At 41.9% G+C, this 21,408-nt stretch overlaps 1 protein-coding gene across 1 annotated transcript in view; it reads right to left on the reverse strand.

Annotated features, from left to right (window-relative positions):
- LOC136864453 (uncharacterized) overlaps positions 1-21,408 on the reverse strand; it is a 389,628-nt gene that overhangs the window by 106,620 nt on the left and 261,600 nt on the right. Inside the window, exon 6 of the mRNA XM_068226219.1 lies at positions 11,992-12,111. Within this exon, the coding sequence (XP_068082320.1) occupies positions 11,992-12,111 (120 nt within the window). The remainder of the gene's footprint in view (positions 1-11,991; positions 12,112-21,408) is intronic.

Consider the following 21,408-nt stretch of genomic DNA (forward strand, 5'->3'; position numbering starts at 1 on the left):
CAGTCTCGGGAGGTCAAATGAGTAGAGGTGGGTTCGATTCCTAACCTCAGCCATCCTGGAAGTGGTTTTCCGTGGTTTCCCACTTCTCCTCCAGGCAAATGCCGGGATGGTACCTAACTTAAGGCCACGGCCGCTTCCTTCCCTCTTCCTTGCCTATCCCTTCCAATCTTCCCATCCCCCTACAAGGCCCCTGTTCACTATAGCAGGTGAGGCCGCCTGGGCGTGGTACTGGTCATACTCCCCAGTTGTATCCCCCGACCAAGAGTCTGAAGCTCCAGGACACTGCCCTTGAGGCGGTAGAGGTGGGATCCCTCGCTGAGTCCGAGGGAAAATCCGAACCTGGAGGATAAACAGATGATGATGATGATGATGATTTTGCAAACCGTGTGAAAGAGGAGGAGAACTGGAAGGAAGCATGCACACTAAGGAAACCAAATACGTTACTATGTCCATCTATAACACCACCAAATTATATCTAATGCTGAATCTCCGATAAATTGGACAATGTGTCCACCTATGTGGTGTAGTGGTTAGTGTGATTAGCTGCCACCCCCTGACGCCCGGGTTCGATTCCCGGCTCAGCCACGAAATTTGAAAAGTGATACAAGGGCTGGATCGGCGTCCACTCAGTCTCGAGAGGTGAACTGAGCAGAGGTGGGTTCGATTCCCACCTCAGCCATCCTGGAAATGGTTTTCAGTGGTTTTCCACTTCTCCTCCAGGCAAATGTCGGGATGTTACCTAACTTAAGGCCATGGCCGCTTCCTTTCCTCTTCCTTGTCTATCGCTTCCAATCTTCCCATTCCCCGCAAGGGCCCTGTCATCATACCAGGTAAGGCTTGAGGCGGTAGAGGTGGTATCCCTCGCTGAGTCCGAGGGAAAAACCAATCCTGGAGGGTAAGCAGATTAAGAAAGAAAGGAATTGGACAATTACGCATTTCTGAAAGAATAACTTGATATTCACACTTAAAATTTCTAAAATATACACATATAGCGACGCGTAGCTCTGAGCTTGCATCCGGGAGATAGTGGGTCCAAGCCCCACTGTCGGCAGCCGTGAAGATGTTTTTCCGTGGTTTTCCTTTTTCACACCAGGAAAATGCTGGGGCTGTACCTTAACTAATGCCACGGTCGATTCCTTTCCACTCTTAGCCCTTTCCTATCCCAATGTTGCCATGAAACCTATCCGGTGCCGTATCACATATACAGTACTATTTTTCTGGAATGTGATTTAATTGCGTATGAATTTTAAGAATAGTACATTTATCGTGGATACTTCATACAGGGTTATATTCAGCTAAGTTTCTCACCTCAACCTCCCCTGTGAACGATGTGACCTTGCCGCGGTGCGGAGGCTTGCCTGTCCCAATGAAGCAGATAGCCGAGCCGCAGGTGCAACCATATCGGATGGGTATCTATCAAGAGACCAGACTAACGAATGGTTCATCGAGAGTGGGGTAGCAGCCTTTCGGAAAATACAAGAGCGGCAGTCTAGATGATTGACTGATATGGCCTTGTAATAATACTCAACATGGCTTGGCTCTGTTGATACTGCTACACGGCTGAAAGCAACGGGAAACTACAGTCGTAACTAACTTCCGAGGACATGCAGCTCTCTCTGTATGGTGGCATGGAGAGCTGTATCAAACCAGCATATGGACTGATGACTCAAACAACAACAGTCCACCTAAAAAAACTCGTGAATAGTTAAAGATATTGACATTCTCTTTCCACATTCAGTAATGGTCCCTTCTTCCTCTTCTTCTTCTTCTTCTTTATCTGTTTACCTTCCAGGGTCAGTTTTTCCCTCGGACTCAGCGAGGGATCCCACCTCTACTGCTTCAAGGGCCGTGTCCCGGAGCTTCAGACCCTGCGTCGGGGATACAACTGGGGAGGATGACCAGTGCCTCTCCCAGGCGGCCTCACCTGCTATGCAGAATAGGAGCCTTGCGGGGGGATGGAAAGATTGGAAGGGATAGACAAGGAAGAGGAAAAGAAGCGGCCGTGGCCTTAAGTTGCTGTAGGTACCACCCCGGCATTTGCCTAGAGGAGAAGTGGAAAACCTCGGAAAACCACTTCCAGGATGGCTGAGGTGGGAATCGAACCCGTCTCTACTCATTTAACCTCCCGAGGCTGAGAGGACCCCGTTCCATCCCTCATACCACTGTTTCAAATTTCGTGGCAGAGCCGGGAATCGAACCCGGGCCTTCGGGGTTGGCAGCTAATTACACTAATAACTACACCACAGAGGTGGGCCAGTAATGGTTCCAAGGGGCTCATAATCTTACTTACAGTACTTGTTGATGGCATCAGTATCTTCTGAGATAATGGTACTTGCAATCTTTTTAAATAAAACTGCACTGTTTTCTACACCTAGTGTTAAACCTACTGAAAACCTACAACCTGTTTTCCAGTCATTGACCGGGTCAGTGATGTAATGAAATGAATCATATATAGGCTATTAGTACGATGGGGTCGCCACTCCCAAAGTGATTTAGTAATGACTGATAGATGCTGTGAAATGAGAATGGAGAGTGTTGCTGGAATTAAAGATGACAGGGAAAACCGCAGTAGCCGGAGAAAAACCTGTCCCGCCTCCGCTTTGTCCAGCCCAAATCTCACATGGAGTGACCGGGATTTGAACCACGGTATCCAGCAGTGAGAGGCCGACGCGCTGCCGTCTGAGCCACGGAGGCTTATCTTAAAACTACTAATATTACAAATTCAGCACCGCGATTATTTTGAAAATCTGACAAGTACTTCTGGAGAAAATGTAATGTAACTTATTCAAATGTGCTTCCTAGGCCAGGTGGGACTACCCTGTTCGATTCGCGCTACGTATGAAACATGAGGTAATTGTTGATATACATAATTTTTTTACCGTCCTCTGACATCAGGGTATTCGTTATATTGAGCACAAAAATACACTATTGTAACATTTATGATTTTCCACGTTTAATATCATTATTATTCTGAAGAGACATTAAACAACACAGGACCGACCGAGCTAGATGTGTGGTATGGGCCGCTTAGCCGTCAGCTTGCGTTCAGGAGATAATAGGCTCGAACCCCACCATCGACAACCCTGAAAATGGTCCTCCTTGGTTTGCTATTTTCACATCATTTTCACTTTTGTGAAGGCCGTGGTCACTGCCTTTCCAGTCCTAGCACTTTACCATCCTTTTGTCTCCGAAAAACCACCTGAGTTAGCGCTAACACTAGGGAAAAACGCACACATAATTGGCGTCGGGAAGGATATCTGTTCGTAAACTGGGCCAAATAAACATGCGTGACACGGATTGCACACAACCCAACCAAGTTGTGGGAAAAGTGGAAAAGAAAGAAAGGTCGTGTATGAATGTTTTGAAGTAATGGAGGTAGTGGAAGTGATTTTTATCTGTAAAAGAAGTACAACTTGTATAACTGGACAATTACCCCTTCTTGTCCGACTCGTTGGCTGAACGGTCAGTGTACTGGCCTTCGGTTCAGAGGGTCCCGGGTTCAATTCCCGGCCGGGTCGGGGATTTTAACCTCAATTGGTTAATTCCAATGGCCCGGGGGCTGGGTGTATGTATTGTCTTCATCATCATTTCATCCTCATCACGACGCGCAGGTCGCCTACAGGAGTCAAATAGAAAGACCTGCACCTGGCGAGCCAAACCCGTCCTGGGATATCCCGGCACTAGAAGCCATACGACATTTCATTACCCCTTCTTAACACTAATAGATGTAAACCTACAACCTTTTTTTTTTCAGTCTTTGATCAGGTCAATGAATGTACATGAATGAACCATAATTATATAGGCTATTATTACGATGAGGTCGCCACCCCAAAGTGATTTTTATGAATGACTGAGAAATGCTATGAAATGATAATGGAGAGTGTTGCTGGAATGAAAGATGGCAGGAAAAACCGGAGTACCTGGAGAGAAGCCTGTCCCTCCTCTCCTTTGTCCAGCATAAATCTCACATGGAGTGACCGGAATTTGAACCACGGTATCCAGCGGCGAGAGGCCGACGCGCTGCCGTCTGAGCCACGGAGGCTCCTCTTAACACTACTCAGGAGTGTAAAAGAGAAGTGGTTTGATTATTCGAAGAATGAACAAAAGAAAGAGAATGGCCATGAAGGCCGTGAAAATTAAATATCTCTACGCTTCGCAAACCTAATACCATCGGGATCAGAAAAGAACAAGGGTTAACTAAGGGAAGTCTGATAGGAAAGTAATCCCTTCGCTTATCTGCTTGTCTTTTACCTGAACTAGCTGTTGATATGCAGAGTTGTTTCATTTCTTTTGACAGATAGGCATTCGCTCTACAGTGCTCATAAATACATTATGATAAAATGTATGATTTAGCACCTTTAATATTGCCGTTCAGTTTTGTTCAATTAACGGTTCGCAGTTTACTTGAAGTGAATATCTCTGCCGAATAACCAATGTTTTTATACTAGGTGACGTCAAGATTGCTTTAAGCAACGATTTATGTATAAAACATCTTTGCGATTGCTAGGTATCTGCTGAGGAGATATAACCAAGCCCATCTGTAGTCAGGCATTATTATCATTCGTTCATACTTCAGGATGTTAATATTTCAAATCTTCGACAATCTCTACAGTGACTCAAAAAAGTATTGGTCTGCCCATAGCCGTGGTTTGAACGGAACTCTATGGTATAAATAATGGTGCATATAATGGAATTATACATATGCAGATATGTAAGACAGTCAAATACATCAGTAGGTTGAATATAGAGCCAAGGAGATTCACGCTGTTTGCAAAAGGACCAGTAATACAACGGCGTGCGTCATTACACGCCAAACAAGTATTGGTCTAGTACACAATATCATCGTGATATCGTGCTGTCTACTGCATCTGGCTCATTGTGTCTGTGCTGACACGACGGAAGGTAATATTCAGCACTGTTTTCGTGTTCAGCTAGCAATGGGAAGGAAAATGAAAGAAACAACCGTGGAAGAAAGGAGGATTGTAGTGCGACTATTTCAGGAAGTATAAGTGAAATTATTGGAAGAGCTGTTACAACGGTTAAAAATATTGTGTACAGGTACAAACAAAGACAATAGAAAATAGACAAAGAAGTGGCCGTCCCTCAAAGTTATCAGTACAAGACAAACGGCAAATTGTGCGTAAAGTGGTCCAAAATCCTCAGCTAAGTGCGCCGAAGATAGCAGCTGCGTTACAACAAGATATAGGAGCGCAAGTGTCATCTGAAACCATCCGAAATGTGCTACGCGAAAGAGGATATGCGGACAGAAGAGCCCTTAGAAAGCCGTACATCAGTAAGGCTAACAGAAAGAAGAGACTTGCGTACGCTAAAGAGCACAGAAATGACAGCTATGAGGATTGGAAGACAGTCGTTTTTACTGATGAGAGTAAATTTACCCTCTTCAGGTCAGACAGACGAGTGACTGTGTGGAAGAAGACGAATTCTGAACTTGAAGAGAAGAACCTGACAACTACTGTGAAACATGGAGGTGGTTCCCTGATGGTGTGGGGTGCATGAGTGCGAATGGTGTAGGTGAATTAGCCTTTATTGAAGGGACTATGGATCACAAAGCAAACATTAACATCCTCAAGACACATCTTCCATCAAGTGTACAAAAAATGGGACTCTCAGCAAAGTATACGTTTACGCAAGATAACGACCCCAAACACACAGCCCTGAACACGAAGCTATGGCTGTTATATAATACACCGCGTTGGATGGAAACTCCACCACAATCTCCCGACATCAACCCCATCGAGAATTTGTGGCAGTATTTGGAGCAAAACGTGAGAAAGCATGCAATATCAAACAAAGCTGACCTGAAAGAAGCCTTACTCACCGAATGGAATAACATACCACAGGAAAACTACGGAAACCTTGGTACGATCGATGCCAAATTGGTTAGCTGAGATTATAAAGAGGAAAGGAGGACCTACCAAGTACTGAAACGTTCAAGAAGGATCAAGAAATTGCGTTATGTTCATTCAGACCAATACTTTTTTGGTGGCTAGTGAAAATGGTTGTTTTAAGTTATGGTTTTTAGTTATATGGGCATGGAAGAATTATGTTTTTCTTACAATGTACATGTTACACAAGATGATAAATAATCAGGGATTCTAGTATATGTCAATTTTTATCATCATTCCCTTAGATTCCTCGTCCTCATATGTAGTATATCTCGACAGACCAATACTTTTTTGAGCCACTGTACAATCTCTGAAACGACAATGCATTATGACACGCTTTCTTTCATCTCTTCAGAAAGTCATAGAAACCACTTCACCAGATAATTTATGAAATTATAAGCAATGCTTACTTAATACTTTCCAAGTGAGGATTTTATGTTATCCATATAATATGGCACATTCATAATACTCCAGGTAGCGCATTTAAAACAGTGTAACTCGAAACATGGAGACTTTCTTTCTTTCTTTCTTTCTTTCTTTCTTTCTTTCTTTCTTTCTTAATCTGCTTACACTCCTGGGTTGGCTTTTCCCTCGGACTCAGCGAGGGATCCCACCTCTACCGCCTCAAGGGCAGAGTCCTGGAGCGTGAGACATTGGATCGGGGGATACAACTGGGGAGGATGACCAGTACCTCGCCCAGGCGGCCTCAATTGCTATGCTGAACAGGGGCCTTGGTAGGGGATGGGAAAATTGGAAGGGATAGACAAGGAAGAGGGAAGGAAGCGGCCGTGGCCTTAAGTTAAGTACCATCCCGGCATTTGACTGGAGAAGTGGGAAACCACGGAAAAACATGGAGACATTAGACCAATATCTGGATATTGCAAAGTGCCAGTTGTTTGCATGGTCGTCGAAAATATAATGAAGCACGTGCTAAGTGATTGTACAACAGCTCATCCTTTATACAGTTATTGACAATTCCACTGACAGATGCACGTACTGTACATTGTTATTTGATGGGCACTTTGAAACGTTAATGAGGGCTTTAAGGGAAAAACAATTAATGCAATTGATTTAATGTAGCTGTAGGAATATCAAATCAATACCCTGCTGTGTCGATTGCCATTAACTATTACATTTACTTTAATATTTAAATTACGATCCACCATGTGACGAGTTGTCAGGTAGATGATCAACTTACGAATTCCGTTGAGAATGATTAACAAGATATCGATTGTAAACTCGAATTGCATGGAAAAATAGCACTAAAAGGCTACATATTGAATTGAGAAATCTTCAGAGATCTTCAGAGACTATGAACAAATTTTGAAATTTTATTTTCAGTGATCGACGTTTACTTCCTTCCACTATAACTTGATATTTCCTCTCCTTATGCTTCTTAGAGCCGGCCCCGTGGTGTAGGGGTAGCGTGCCTGCCTCTTACCCGGAGGCCCCGGGTTCGATTCCCAGCCAAGCCAGGGACTTTTACCTGGATCTGAGGGCTGGTTTGAGGTCCACTCAGCTTACGTGATTGGAATTGAGGAGGTATCTGACGGTGAGATAGCGACCCTGGTCTAGAAAGCCAAGAATAACGACCGAGAGGATTCGTTGTGCTGATCAAACGACACATCGTAATCTGCAGGCCTTCTGGCTGAGCAGCGGTCGCTTGGTAGGCCAAGGCCCTTCAAGGGCTGTAGTGCCATAGGGCTAGGTTATTCTTCTTAGAATTCTTTCTCGGAGGGTATCTTTTATGCGAGATGATTTATTTTTATTTTTCGGTTATCATTTAAATGTTTTCTCTTTCTTTGTTTACGTCCTATTTTATGCTTTATATTCATGCATATTCATTTTTGGAAGGTTAAGTAGACTAAGATTCGTACCGAGCTTCATCTGAATGTGATAGCAATAAACTTTTACGTTCTCCTGGAAGATGCAACGAATTTTCGGCAATGCAGTTTATAGGAGGCTAAGTATTAAGGGCAGTATCATACAAAACTATTTTTCAAGTTGTATGAGTAGGCCTAAACATGCACTAAGGTGACCGGGCGAGTTGGCCGTGCGGTTAGTGGCGCGTGGCTGTGAGCTTGCATCCGGAGGATAGTGGGTTCGAATCCCACTGTCGACAGCCCTGAAGATGTTTTTCCGTGGTTTCGCATTTTCTCACTAGGTTGTACCTTAATTAAGGCCACGGCCGCTTCGTTCCAACTTCTAGGCCTTTCCCATCCCATCGTCGCCATAAGACATATCCGTGTCTGTGCGACGTAAAGCCACCAACAAAAACAAGCACTATGGTAATTCTGTAATGGTGAACCTGTAACATTATGTGCTTCACTCTACGTCCAAAAAATGAATTTGGTAGTGAAAGATCTCATGTCACATTTTTTCGATAGTACCTTTATATTTACATTGGTCATGTTCCTCTGAGTTCAAAATCATGTCAGAATATGTCATTACACCAGAGGGACAGATTGTAAAAGTTCAAAAAGGAAGAGACGAGAAAACTGCACTCTTTTTTTTTCAACAGAGCATAATATGCGTTTCAAATTTTGCATTCTTCAGTAAAAGATGGGAGCTAAAGACGTGCATTGTTACTTCTATCTTGTTACATCATCAACACGATTCTATGAGCTCCAAGTCTATAGAAGATGATACAGCTCCAGAAAATTGATTGTAATTCATTAGCGTCCTTCCAGCTTTGTGTTGCCTAGTAACAGTAATAATATTTTAAACAATTCTGTAAACAATTAGCGATATTCTACGTTTAAATGACATTTATTATGCTTCTGACATACATGTATCCAATGTTATCGAAACACATACATATGATGTGTACACGTTAATTAATATGCTAGTGAGAATATGAATGTATACACTTATATTTTGACATGTTTTTTTATAAAGAAGATACTTTTCTTTTATAATACACTGGAGGAAAAAATCAAAACACCAAGAAGGGGTTGTGCTAGATTAACGATAGTTGGTAGGTGTGTTTATACATCTGAAAGATGGTTTTGATTCTAATTTCCCGTAAATCGCATTAGCATGGCGCTAGTAGTGGCCACATGATGTTGTACATCAGGTTTGCTTTAAATACGGGCTGTACTGTGCGAGTGGGTTAGTTACCCGTGATATGGGACGGAGTGACTGTGAGTGGGTCAAGAATTCTTTTACGACGACGAAGAGGCCATTATCAACAGCTCACTGCAGTTGAACGAGGCCGTATAATAGGGTTACGTGAAGATGTATTTTCTCTCCGTGCTATTGCAGAACGACTTGGCAGCAATGTCTCTACTGTGCATGCATGCTGACAGCGATGGTCATGAGAAGGTACGTTCGCAAGAAGACCGGGCTCCGGACGTCCCCGTGGCACCACCGAGAAGGAGGACCGCCGTATCCTGCGTATGGCTGTGGCGCAGTGGACTGCGTCTGCAGCAACAATTTGAGCGGCAGTTCGCACCACAGTGACACGACGTACTGTTCGAAATAGGTTACTTGAAAGACAGCTCCGAGCCATACGCCCATTCACGTACCCCAAACCACTGCCGTCTGCGACTTCAGTGGTGTCATGCGAAAGCTCATTGGAGGATGGAGTGGAGGTCCGTTGTGTTTTCCGATGAAAGCCGGTTCTGCCTTGGTGTCACTGATGGCCGTGTGTTGGTTAGAAGGAGGCCAGGTGAGCGGCCGCATTCCACCTGGACCTACACCGGAAGTTCTGGTCTGGGAACAGCTTCTTATGACAACAGGAGCATTCTCGTTGTTATCCCACGCATCCTGACTGCAGATGAACACGTCCCTTTGGTGATTCAACCTGTTGTGCTCCCATTCATGAAGAGTATTCCCGGGGGTGTTTTCCAACAGGATAATTCACGCCCCCATGCTGCTATTTTAACCCAATGTGCTCTACAGAATGTCGACATGTTGCCTTGGCCAGCTCGATCTCCCTATTTATACCCAATCGAGCACATATGGGACATCATTGGACGACAACTGCAGCGTCATCCACAACCGGCATTACCCATTCCTGTATTTACCGACCAAGTGCAACAGGCATGGAACTCCATCCCAGAAGCTGACATCCGGCACCTGTACTACACAATGCATGCCTGCATTCAACAGTCAGGCTAATATACCGGTTATTAAAGGATCAGCATGGCATATTTGCGATGGCTTTTCTCGCGCGGATATCAATCTGTATTCTTGTACCTTTAATCAATCAAATATATTACCTCGACAAGTATATTGCAAAAATTTCCGTATTCTACATCCCTTACTTCATGGTGTTTGGATATTTTTTCCGCTAGTGTATAATCATTTAAAAAAAATTAAAAATGAGAAACGAAGGAGAACACCCAAGAATCCCTGTCCCAGGAGATAGAAATGGTATTCATGATCTCCATAAACAGTACAGTATACATAAGCCTGTCATACCTCCCGTAAAAAGTGATACAGTCATATTTTACGGAGTTATGTCCCGCGTCTCTATAATTTCCTTCGGCAGAAGCGATAGTATCGTTCTTATGCTCATTACTCGGAATGTTTGCTAAACGACTGGAATTTATAAGATTTCTTCTCTCAACTCGCTTAACGAGTGTTGGGCCAATTTCTTGTCCATTTAAAATTCCAAATGCAAGGATTGCTGTAGAAGTAAATCAATAGTTCATCAATTTTACATTTATTTACAGTATAAACAAAGCTAGAAATCGCCGAGTCAACCGAGTCAACATAAATAGTAGTTGGTAAAATTAAGCGGAGATAGAATATCATCCTGCCAACAATCAGATTGCAAGATGTAGGAGCGGAAGTGTTCAATTTCTTCTTCCTTAAAATAAAAGTTTCGTGTTTAAGAGGTAATGAAAAATGAAAGAATGCGATATTTTCATGTATACACTTTTGGTTGCACAAGTGGTATGTTAGTGGACGTTGTCCTGTTATCCCTGTTGTTGCACGAATGGCTACAAAACAGGTTGGATGATATTTTTGATGTACCGTTTTGTATCCAGTGCTTGAAACAAGGAAGCAAACAAGCAAGAAAACAAACAAACAAACAAACAAACAAACAAACAAACAAACAAAAGCAAAGGTTAACGGACGTTGTAGGCAATAGCTACACACACCTAATCAAGGTGCTGGCCATCGTATAATGTGAAGAGCTTGGCTGGTGTACACACATCTGCACCGACGTCGATACATTTTCTACACTTATCGTTCAGTGTGTTTCACAGTTCTCAGTATGACTCTCCGAGTCACGAAAATTTGTAGAATGACTCCACTCGAACTCCGTTAATTACACGAACGGTACAGCGCTGTGCTTGCATGTCAACAACTTTTTATTACAACTTTTAGAGTACAGTACGCTGATTGAAACTGCAGGCTATTTCACCTACAGGTGCGCGATATCACTGCCACAGCTCAGATATTCGACGGACATTATTAATGTATTTGCCACATTGCTGTACTCTTGGTGATCTACTGTAATATGCTTCTGTCAAGAAGTGTCAGGCAGGGAAATGATCTGTTCTTTTCGCTTGCATCAAAGCGTTCTCCTTTTATATTACATTGTGTAATACAGAAAAGACGTTATCCACTTCGAGTCCAGATCACTGCAGGCTGCCAACAAAAATTTAAAATGAAAAGTGCTCTATGATTTAATTGCTTAGTATGCATAATTGTATGATTATTCAGAGAATGCCAATTCTACTGGGTGTTGATCAGCTAATGTCTTCAGCTTTCAACGAGTAATACTCGTAAATAAATTTAACTTACAAAAAGTGGAGAAAAATTTCGGTGTTGGGTCTGGATGTCTTGGATTCCTACCCTAAATACATCCTTTCTCAGCACCAATGTTTTTCATCTTCTACATAATAAAACTTAACGTTAAAAATATTCATTTTCAGACCGAAATTAATCAACAACTAGTCGAAGTGTAAATGAATTGCAAACGTTTGTGAATTGTGTTCAACTTATCAGCAGATCAAAGTATGACTCCGCTGCTTCTAAAGGTATTACTTGTAATCGTACCGATAATGCTATATGTTTATATTAAGGGAATTATTAATACCTTTAGCTCTGGGATAGAAAAAGTGCTTACCCGTGTCTTTTAGCCAGCTATTCATAGCTCTAGGGGAAGCCTCTACGTAGCACTGGATAACCACATCACTGCCGACGGGAGCAGCTACAAGTTGGTTCGATACCTTGATGAGCGGGTGGACTGAAACATAAACAATATCAACATTGATATAGAACAGTGAGATTTAAAGAAGTGAATCTACATTTATAAAACAGAAAGTCCGTCTGTCCGTTCCTTATAGAAATCCATAGCGTTCCACCAATCTGAACCCATTTTTATATACTTACCGTTTAGCACCCTGCGGGTAATCCTACCTACAAGACAATTTCATAGCAGTATTCATTCCCTAGATTTAGGACCTTTGGCAAATTAACATATGCTAATATAGGCAAAATATCGGATTTGTCGTACAAGGACGAGACAAAGTCATTTTAAGCCCCACGACGTGAAGAACAAACTCGGCGAAGCCCTGCTGGAACATAAGCCGTATTTTAAGGTCCTGAAACCAACCTTTATGGAGAATCGGATGAAGAAACGACCGACCGTAATCATGATAACGTCAGCTCAAGGATTCTACAGTAGAATACAGGCCTAGTGTTCGTCGTATGGCTTTTAGTGCCGGGAGATCCCGGGACGGGTTCGGCTCTCCAGATGCAGGTCTTTCTATTTGACTCCCGTAGGCGACCTGCGCGTCTTGATGAGGATGAAATGATGATGAAGACAACACATACACCCAGCCCCCGTGCCATTGGAATTAACCAATTAAGGTTAACATCTCCGACCCAGCCGGGAATCGAATCCGGGAGCCTCTAAACCGAAGGCCAGTGGCAATAGTGCTTTTAGTGAAACAGCCCACCAGTTGTACCTGATGAAGCAAGCCTCAATGTGTACAAAGCAGTCAGCCAGGCCAAGAAACGACTTCGCGAAGAACATGGTACATCAGTTACACAGGTAAGTTAAACATTTTTTTCCAGTTGTTTTACGTCGCACCGACACAGATAGGTCTTATGGAGACGATAGGATAGGAAAGGACTAGGAGTGGGATGGAAGCGGATGTGGCCTTAATTAGGGTAGCATTAGCATTTGCCTGGTGTAAAAATGGGAAACTACGGAAAACCATCTTCAGGGCTTCCGACAGTGGGGTTCGAACCCAGCTGCGCGCCCCTAAACTCAGACCAACTCACGCGTTTTTATTTTTGAAGGGTCCGCAGACAAAACTAAGGACCGTTATAAAATCGCGCGCGTGTCTGCTCGTGCATTGTAGCTAACAGCCTGTTATCTGTATCGTTTCAATAGAAATTGGGCCAATGACCTAGATGTTAGGCCCTTTCAAACAACAAGCATCAATAGTAATGGTTTATAAATTGCATTTGTTCCGAGTAAGTGAGTACTTGGCATATTGGCTATTACTAGAGCCCGGATTTCCATAAAAAGGCATGTTCCTAAATAAGCTGGTTACACTTCTGAAACTTTGCAAATATTCGTTTTATGACTAATCAATTCCAAATAACCATACTTTTTCCGTGTATGCTTGCATGTCTCAGCCTTTTTGGGAGAACATTCATACATAATGCATATTTACAAAATTTTGGATTTTACACCGAATAATTCGATATTTATATTGGATTGTATGACTTCTCTTCTGACTTTGACGCATATATTATGTTAACTTGCATGCTAGTGCCTTTTCTGAACATTGGTTTGCAGAAGTTGGGGCCGTACGTCCACGTTCAGTGAGAGAGAAAGACTACTTGACAACCAAAGTTAGATGCATACAGGTCCTATAATCGAGTTACCCAAACAATTTCTTATCTGTTGCTTAAGTAAACTAAGATAAGCGGGAAGACCCCGCATCGACCGCTCTAATCCTTAGAAATAAGGTATCCCAGTAAAAACTGAACCCTAAATTTTGCATTACTAAATGACGGCTATTTCTCATTTTTCGTCTATGTTAGACTAAGAAATCAAAATTTGATCACACTTCTGTGACGCCGCATTACTAAGATAGCGTCCGGCTCCATGGCTAAATAGTTACCACGCTGGCCTTTGGTCACAGGGGTCCCGGGTTCGATTCCCGGTAGGGTCGGGAATTTTAATCATCATTGGTTAATTCCGCTGGCACGGGGACTGGGTGAATGTGTTGTCTTCATCATTATTTCACCCTCATTACGACGCGCAGGTCACCTACGGGCGTTGAATCAAAAGACCAGCACCTGGCGAGCCAATCAATCAATCAATCAAACAATCAATCAATCAATCAATCAATCAATCAATCAATCAATTAATCACCACTGATATGCATTTAGGGCAGTCACTCAGGTAGCAGATTGCCTATCAGTTGCTTATCTAGTCTTCTCTAGCCCCTTTTTAGCCGCCTCTTACGACAGGCAGGGGATACTGTGGATGTTATTCTGCCAACCCATCCCACAGGGGATAAATAATGGCTGGTGAATAAAAGAGACAAAGGTGTATCATTACTATTTTTAAAGAATATTTTGCTGTTGTCTTAAAGCTAATATAATGCATTTTCCCCCCTTCACATAAATTTATAATAATGACGCGTGATATCCGGAGAGGTCTGGTGCACGTCTTTAGAGTTGACGCCGTATAGATGACCTGTAAGTCTGTGAGGGTGAGGCCCTACCTAAGATGAAGTCTAATGATGAAGACGGCACGAACACCCAGTCCCCAAGCCCAGGTGAAAAACTTGCTCTTACTAATCCTCTTCCTGGAATTCGTGAGTTTTGAGACTCGTGAGTTTTGAAACTCGTGAGTTTTGGGACGGCACGGGGGAGGGGGTACTCAGCGTGTGGGCAGTGTATATTTAAAAAGTGAAATAACATGATGTCTTGGAATTAATGATAGAATTTGTTTTCTGAATATTCTACAATATGGAAGATGGTAGGTTCGAACCCCATTGTCGGCTGCCCTGAAGATAGTTTCCTGTTGTTTCTCATTCTCACGCCAGGCAAATGCTGGAGCTATTATCTGAATTAAGGCCACAGTTGTTGATTGGATGTGCTCATATTCAGTGGAAAACTTCCATTGACATTTACCCACATCACTTCCAATGGCAGTTTCAAAACTATTCCTGACGAACTCATCAGTTTCTGTCTAGAACCTGACAGATCTTTACTCACGGTCGTATAACCGCTTTGTTTTACCTCGTAATGCTAAACTATCATCAGTATTTCTTACATAGCCTTCTCAACGGGAATATATTTGTTTTGTAAATGCATGTGTAAATGGTACAGATTACATAGAGGTAACAGTTACAATCCTCTGAGGAAGACGTCTTCCCAACCTGTACGCAGGACACATTAAGCAGGTAGATTCCAACAAACAAGAAAATTACATCATTACGTAGCTCTTGAATCCAAAACGAATAACGAAGGCTTTTATGTTTTATTCATATTTGCATATTCAAATTTGCATTAACATGAATAGGTTTACCATTATTGAAAGCTATAAAACATGTCAATCAATTGAAAGCCTGGCATGGAGATGAACGTGGAGTTATTCTTTTATGATAAAGGATTTATTTGACGGCAGTCTACAAGATTGTCTAACAAGGGTCATAAATTGGAACCAAATCTGTAGTCAGTGACATGATAATCAATCAGGGTGAGCGAGAAATGTAGACATGCGTACAATCAACCTTGGCCGGCTGTTTACTCTCTCACACGAACCAATTAGGAAGTCCTGGCCATCAGGCGTCAATATATTGTCTAAATACACTGACCTACAGCTGAGGCTGTCACCAGATCAGCAAACGACGATCGCATCGTCGCTCGTGGTCAATATTATCTCAACGGAAGCTGCCTTGGACGTGAGAATATCGGGCCAGCGAGGATCAACCGTTTAGCTGCCAGTGAAATTACTCTGATTGCCTTGACATAAATGATGGCTTTAAAAATATTTACTGATAAATGTATCACCCATATACATTCAATCACAGGTCATTTTTAATTTTCGGAGGAATACTGAAGAGAGAACCTTCAAACAATACTCCGTTGTCATAATGTTTAAAATTAAACTTCACTCTTCATCGTTCGAGATATGGAATATTTATGTAATATTGTATAGACATATATTAGGAAGTAGCGTAATGGTCATCTTCCATAATCATAAATCAACTAGGTTTTTATTTTGTACGTGTTTCTTACTTACATTTTTGGTCCACGAATTATTTAATTTTAGTTCTTTATCCCTCTTGTTTCATCATTTACTTCATTCATTCACCCTTGTTAACCCTTGATCTATAGTATATTCATGCTCTGAGTGCCAAGTGGTTATTTACGTACTGTGTGTATTTACGTATGTATGTGATGATAATGATAAAACACAGCCTGTTTCCAGTCATTCGTACGGGCGAGGAATGGAATGCTGGTGGCTTTACGTCGCACCGACACAGATAGGTCTTAGGGCGGCGATGGGATAGGAAAGGCCCAGGAGTTGGAAGCAAGCGGCCTTAATTAAGGTGTGAAAATGGGGAACCACGAAAAACCATCTTCAGGGCTGCTGACAGTGGTATTCGAACCCACTATCTCCCGGATGCCAGCTCACAGCCGCGCGCTCCTATCCGCACGGCCAACTCGCCCGGTGGGAATGGAATGAAAAAGTCCCCCATCCAGCGGCAAGGATAGGAACTGTGCCTGCTGCCGAAGCCTGTCGCATTCCTCTGGAGCAATGATTCATAACTGACAAATGAAATGAAATGATATTGGAGAGTGCTTCTGGAATGGATAGGGAAAACCGGAGGACTCGGAGGAAAACCTGTCTCACCTCCGATTTGTCCAGCACAAATCTCACATGGAGTGACCGGGATTTGAACGACGGAAACCAGCAGTGATAGGCCGGCGCGCTGGCGCTTGAGTCACGGAGGCTATTGAATATTCTAAAAGTCTGCATTATGATTTCTCAGGTTTGTCAATAGTGTTATCTAAAGTCTACCAAATTTCTGAACACAAATACGAAAATATCGTCTGTCTGCATCTCTACCTTCCTAAAGGGTATCATGACTAAACGATATTAAGAGATGTCTCTCATATGAGTAATTATGTTTTATTTCAAAGTATAGATCTGAAAATATGGTATTTGCGGAAAGGTGAAAAATAGCATAGTTGCTTATTCCCGGAACAGGTAACTTAGTTACGCACTTCGTGAGTTTTACAATGACACAGGTTTATTGATATGAAGGTGATAACCGACATATTGATAGTACATGGTTTCTTTAATAAATTATCTTTCCTAATCGACCTCCGATTTCAAACAGGGCAATTTTAAGAGTGCTAAAAGCTCCGAAGATACTCACAAGTCAGGGAGAAATTAAATGAAAATTTATAACTTTTGTTGTATTTTTAGATTATAATTACTTTAAAATGCAATAGGAATTTGAAATTTCAATAATAATAATAATAATAATAATAATAATAATAATAATAATAATAATATTTTGCTTTATGTCCCACTAACTATTTTTACGGTTTTTGGAGACGCCGAGGTGCCGAAATTTTACCCCACGGGAGTTTTTTACGTGCCAGTAATTTTACCGACACGAGGCTGACGTATTTAAGTACCTCTAAATACCACCGGACTGAGCCAGGAATGAACCAGCTAAGTTGGGGTCAGAAGGCCAGTGCCTTAACCGTCTGAGCCACTCGATACAATTTTTGTAGACATCTTGCTGAATTTGCGCATTCTTTATGCGACAGAACTCAGGATAATTGACAAATTGTTAGCACAGTCAAAAAGTACAGCCCAGCATGTATACTTAAAATTCAAGGTTATTTTTTGGAAATCGGGTCACACAGTTTTCTTTAGCTCTTAATGTATCTCCAGAAAATTACGTTTAGGCGTTAATGCGCGTGTTCCAGCAGGGCTTACAAACTACTCAGAATTTCGCTTGACTCACTGACTGTTGTTAATGAAATAGTGTGTCTCTTTTGCTGTTACTTATCTCGCCTAAATGACAGTACTGCTGCAAATGTACAAGACAACCCATCAACGACTATTAATATTTAATATTTCCTTCATCACCGGACTGCATTCGACTGCACTCCATTAATATCGTTCGTTACTTACTATTTCCATCTTGTACTCCTTACCCAAGATTATGTGCATACCATTCAGCAATTTCTTCAGATGTTCTGCAGTCTCAGATAAAATAACAATATCCTTAGCAAATCAAAGGGTTTTGATTTCGTCTCCTTGGATTGTGATTACCTTCCCAAATTACCCTTTCATTTCCTTTACTGCCTATTCTTTACAAGCATTAAAAAGGAGGGGGAACAAACTGCAACCTTGCCTCACTCCTTTCTGGATTGCTTCTTCTTATTCGTCAAAACCCTCAATTATTATCACTGCAGACTGATTTTTATACAGGTTGTAGATAATTCTTCGTTCTCTGTATGTGATCCCGATCACCTTCAGAATCTCAAATAGCTTGGTCCAATCAACATTATCAAATGCCTATCCAAGATCTAACGAACGCTATGTATATGGGCTCGTCCTTTTTAATTCGATCCTCCAAGTTCAGACGTAAAGTTAGGATTGCTTCACGTGTTCCTACATTTTTTCTGAAGCCAAATTGATCTTCTCCCAGCTCAGTTTCAAGTTATCTTTCCATTCTTCTGTACATAATACGTATTAAAATTTTGCAGGCGTGAGATACTAAACTAATTTTGCGGTAGTTTTCACACTTGTCAGTGCCGGCTTTCTTTCGAACAGGTACAACAACATTCTGACGAAAATCGGATGTCACTTCTCCTGTCTCATACATCTTAAAAAACTAAATGGAATAACCTTGCCACGCTGGTTTCTCCTAAACCCGTCGGTAATTCAGAGGAAATGTCATCAATTCCAGGTGCCTTGTTGCTATTTAAGTCAGGTCTCTCGAAGATCTGTCAAATTCTGACCTCAAAATTGGGTCTCCCATTTCATCAGAATCAACAGCCTCTTCATGTTCGAGAACCATATCACCTAATTCTTTACCTTGATACATCCTTGATGTATCCTGACATCTTTTTGCCTTGTCGTCTTTTCCTAGAAGTAGTTTTGCATCTGAGCTCTTAATATTCATACATATAGTTTTCCTTCCACCAAAGGTTTCCTTGATTTCCCTGTATGTCGCATCTACCTTTCGTAGAACCAACCAACGTTCAACATCCTAGCATTTCTCCTTCAGCCCTTCTCCCTTAGCTGTCCTGCACTTCCTATCCACTTCATTCTTTAATCGGCTGTATTCCTTTCTGCCTCTTCATTTTTCTGCATTCTTGTATTTTGTGGTTCTTCAATCAGGTCTAGAATCTCCTGAGTTATCCATTAATTCTTAGTCGATCTTTCCTTTCTTTCCATATTTCTTCAGCAGCCCTAGAGAAATAATTCTTCACGACCGTCCATTCTTCCTCTATTGTGTTTCCTTCAGCCTTTTCATTTAGTTTTCGTGCAACATGTTCCTTGAAACAGTCCCTCACACTATTTTCTTTCAACTTGTCTAGATCTCATCTCCTTGCATTCCTTCCTTTCTTCAACTTCAAATGACATTTTATAATCAGCAAGTTGTGGTCAGAGTCTACGTCTGCTCCTGGGAAAGTTTTGCAACCCAACACCTGACTTCTGAGTCTCTACCTAATTATAATGAAATCTATTTGATACCTTCCATTGCCTCCAGGTCTCGTCCACGTATACCGCCGTCGTTTGTGATGTTTGAACCAAGTATTAGCAAGAAGTAAATTATTATCGGTGCAGAATTCAATCATCCGACTTCCTCTTTCATTCCTTTGTCCCAATCCGAATTCTTCAACTGTATTACCTTCTCTTCCTTGGCCTACCACTACATTCCAGTCTCCCATCACAATTAGATTCTCGTCACCTTTACATATTGTATTAAATCTTCTATCTTTTCATACATTCTTTCAATTATTTTCATCATCTGATAAATTAGTAGGCAGAGAGAATTGCACTATTGTGGTGGGCATTGTTTGGTGTCCATCTTGACAACAAGAATCCTTTCACTATGCTGGTCTTAGTAGCTTACCCATTGCCCTATTTTCTTGTTATTAAACCAACTCCTGCATTTCCCCTGTTCAATTTTGTGTCGATAATTCTGTAGTCACCGGACCAAAAATCTTGTTCTTCCTGCCAATGTACTTCACTTATACCAACTACATCTAACTTTAGACTGTCCATCTCCCTTTTCAGAAGATTCTCTAACCTACCACCACAGCTCAATATTCTAAAATTTCACGCTCCGACTCGCAGAGTGTCAGTATCCATCTTCCTAACGGTTGATTGCCAGCTTTCGTGTAGTCCCCACCCAGAGATCCGAATGGGGGACCATTTTTTCTCCGGAATATTTCACCCGGGAGGAAGGCATCATCAGTACATCATTCATACAGAGAGAGCCGCATGCCCTCGGGAGTTAGTTACGGCTGTAGCCGTATCAACACACCTAAGGCATGTTGAGTATTACTACAAGGCCATTGCAGTCTATCATCCAGACTGCGGCCCTTGCAACTTCCGAAAGGCTGCTACTCTCTTTCCATAAGCCATTCGTTAGCCTGCTCTCTCGATAGACACCCATCCGATATGGTTGCATCTGCGGCTCGACTATCTGCTTCATTAGGACCTGCAAGCCGCCCTACACGGTTCGCAGGGGAGTATTTATAAGATTACGAGTGTAAAATGTCCGATCGTAGAACCCGGAAGCGTACTGGTTTTGCGGAAGCCCAGATTTATAGTATTCTCAGATTACAGAACGTGTGGTATTGAAGCCAGTTATTGGGTATGTAAATTGACATTTCTTAGAGCCTCTTAATATTATATATTAATATTGTGGAACGTATGATCATAAAGCCGACAAATATAACCTGATAATATAATGCATTATTATCATGGAATACGCGATCTTAAATACGACAAATATCAGTGATTACGATTGTTGGATGACCGATCTTGGAGTTGAAAATATTGTACATTATTATCGCAAATTGCTTAATTTTGAATTTGACATGCGTTACTTATTCACACTGAGAAGTATGCGATCTTCAATGTGACACATATTGTCTCTTGGAATATCTTGTGAAACGTATGTTCTCAGAGTCTACAGAAATTATTAAATGGAATTGCAGAATCTCTGAAATCTTTGATCCCAGAGCCTTGAAACAAAATGTACTGCTACTGCGCAGCTTGTGATAGAGCCGGCAAATATTATTATGTCGTAACTTTGGGCGGTAAAGTCAGCAAATAATATTTACAACTCCCATAAGGAGAAAGTATGGAGTGCTTTCAGTAGATAAATACGAAAATGTCACATTATCCCCTGCATATTTCAAGAAAATGTATAGAACGCAATAGTTATGGGAGGTCTGAAATCTGTTCGTTGAAGGAGGAGAGGGTAAGGGAAAGAGGGATGACGACTAAGTATGTGTAAGCCTC

This window comes from Anabrus simplex, chromosome 1 (genome assembly GCF_040414725.1).
Source record: "Anabrus simplex isolate iqAnaSimp1 chromosome 1, ASM4041472v1, whole genome shotgun sequence".
In the NCBI taxonomy this organism is placed as follows: domain Eukaryota; kingdom Metazoa; phylum Arthropoda; class Insecta; order Orthoptera; family Tettigoniidae; genus Anabrus; species Anabrus simplex.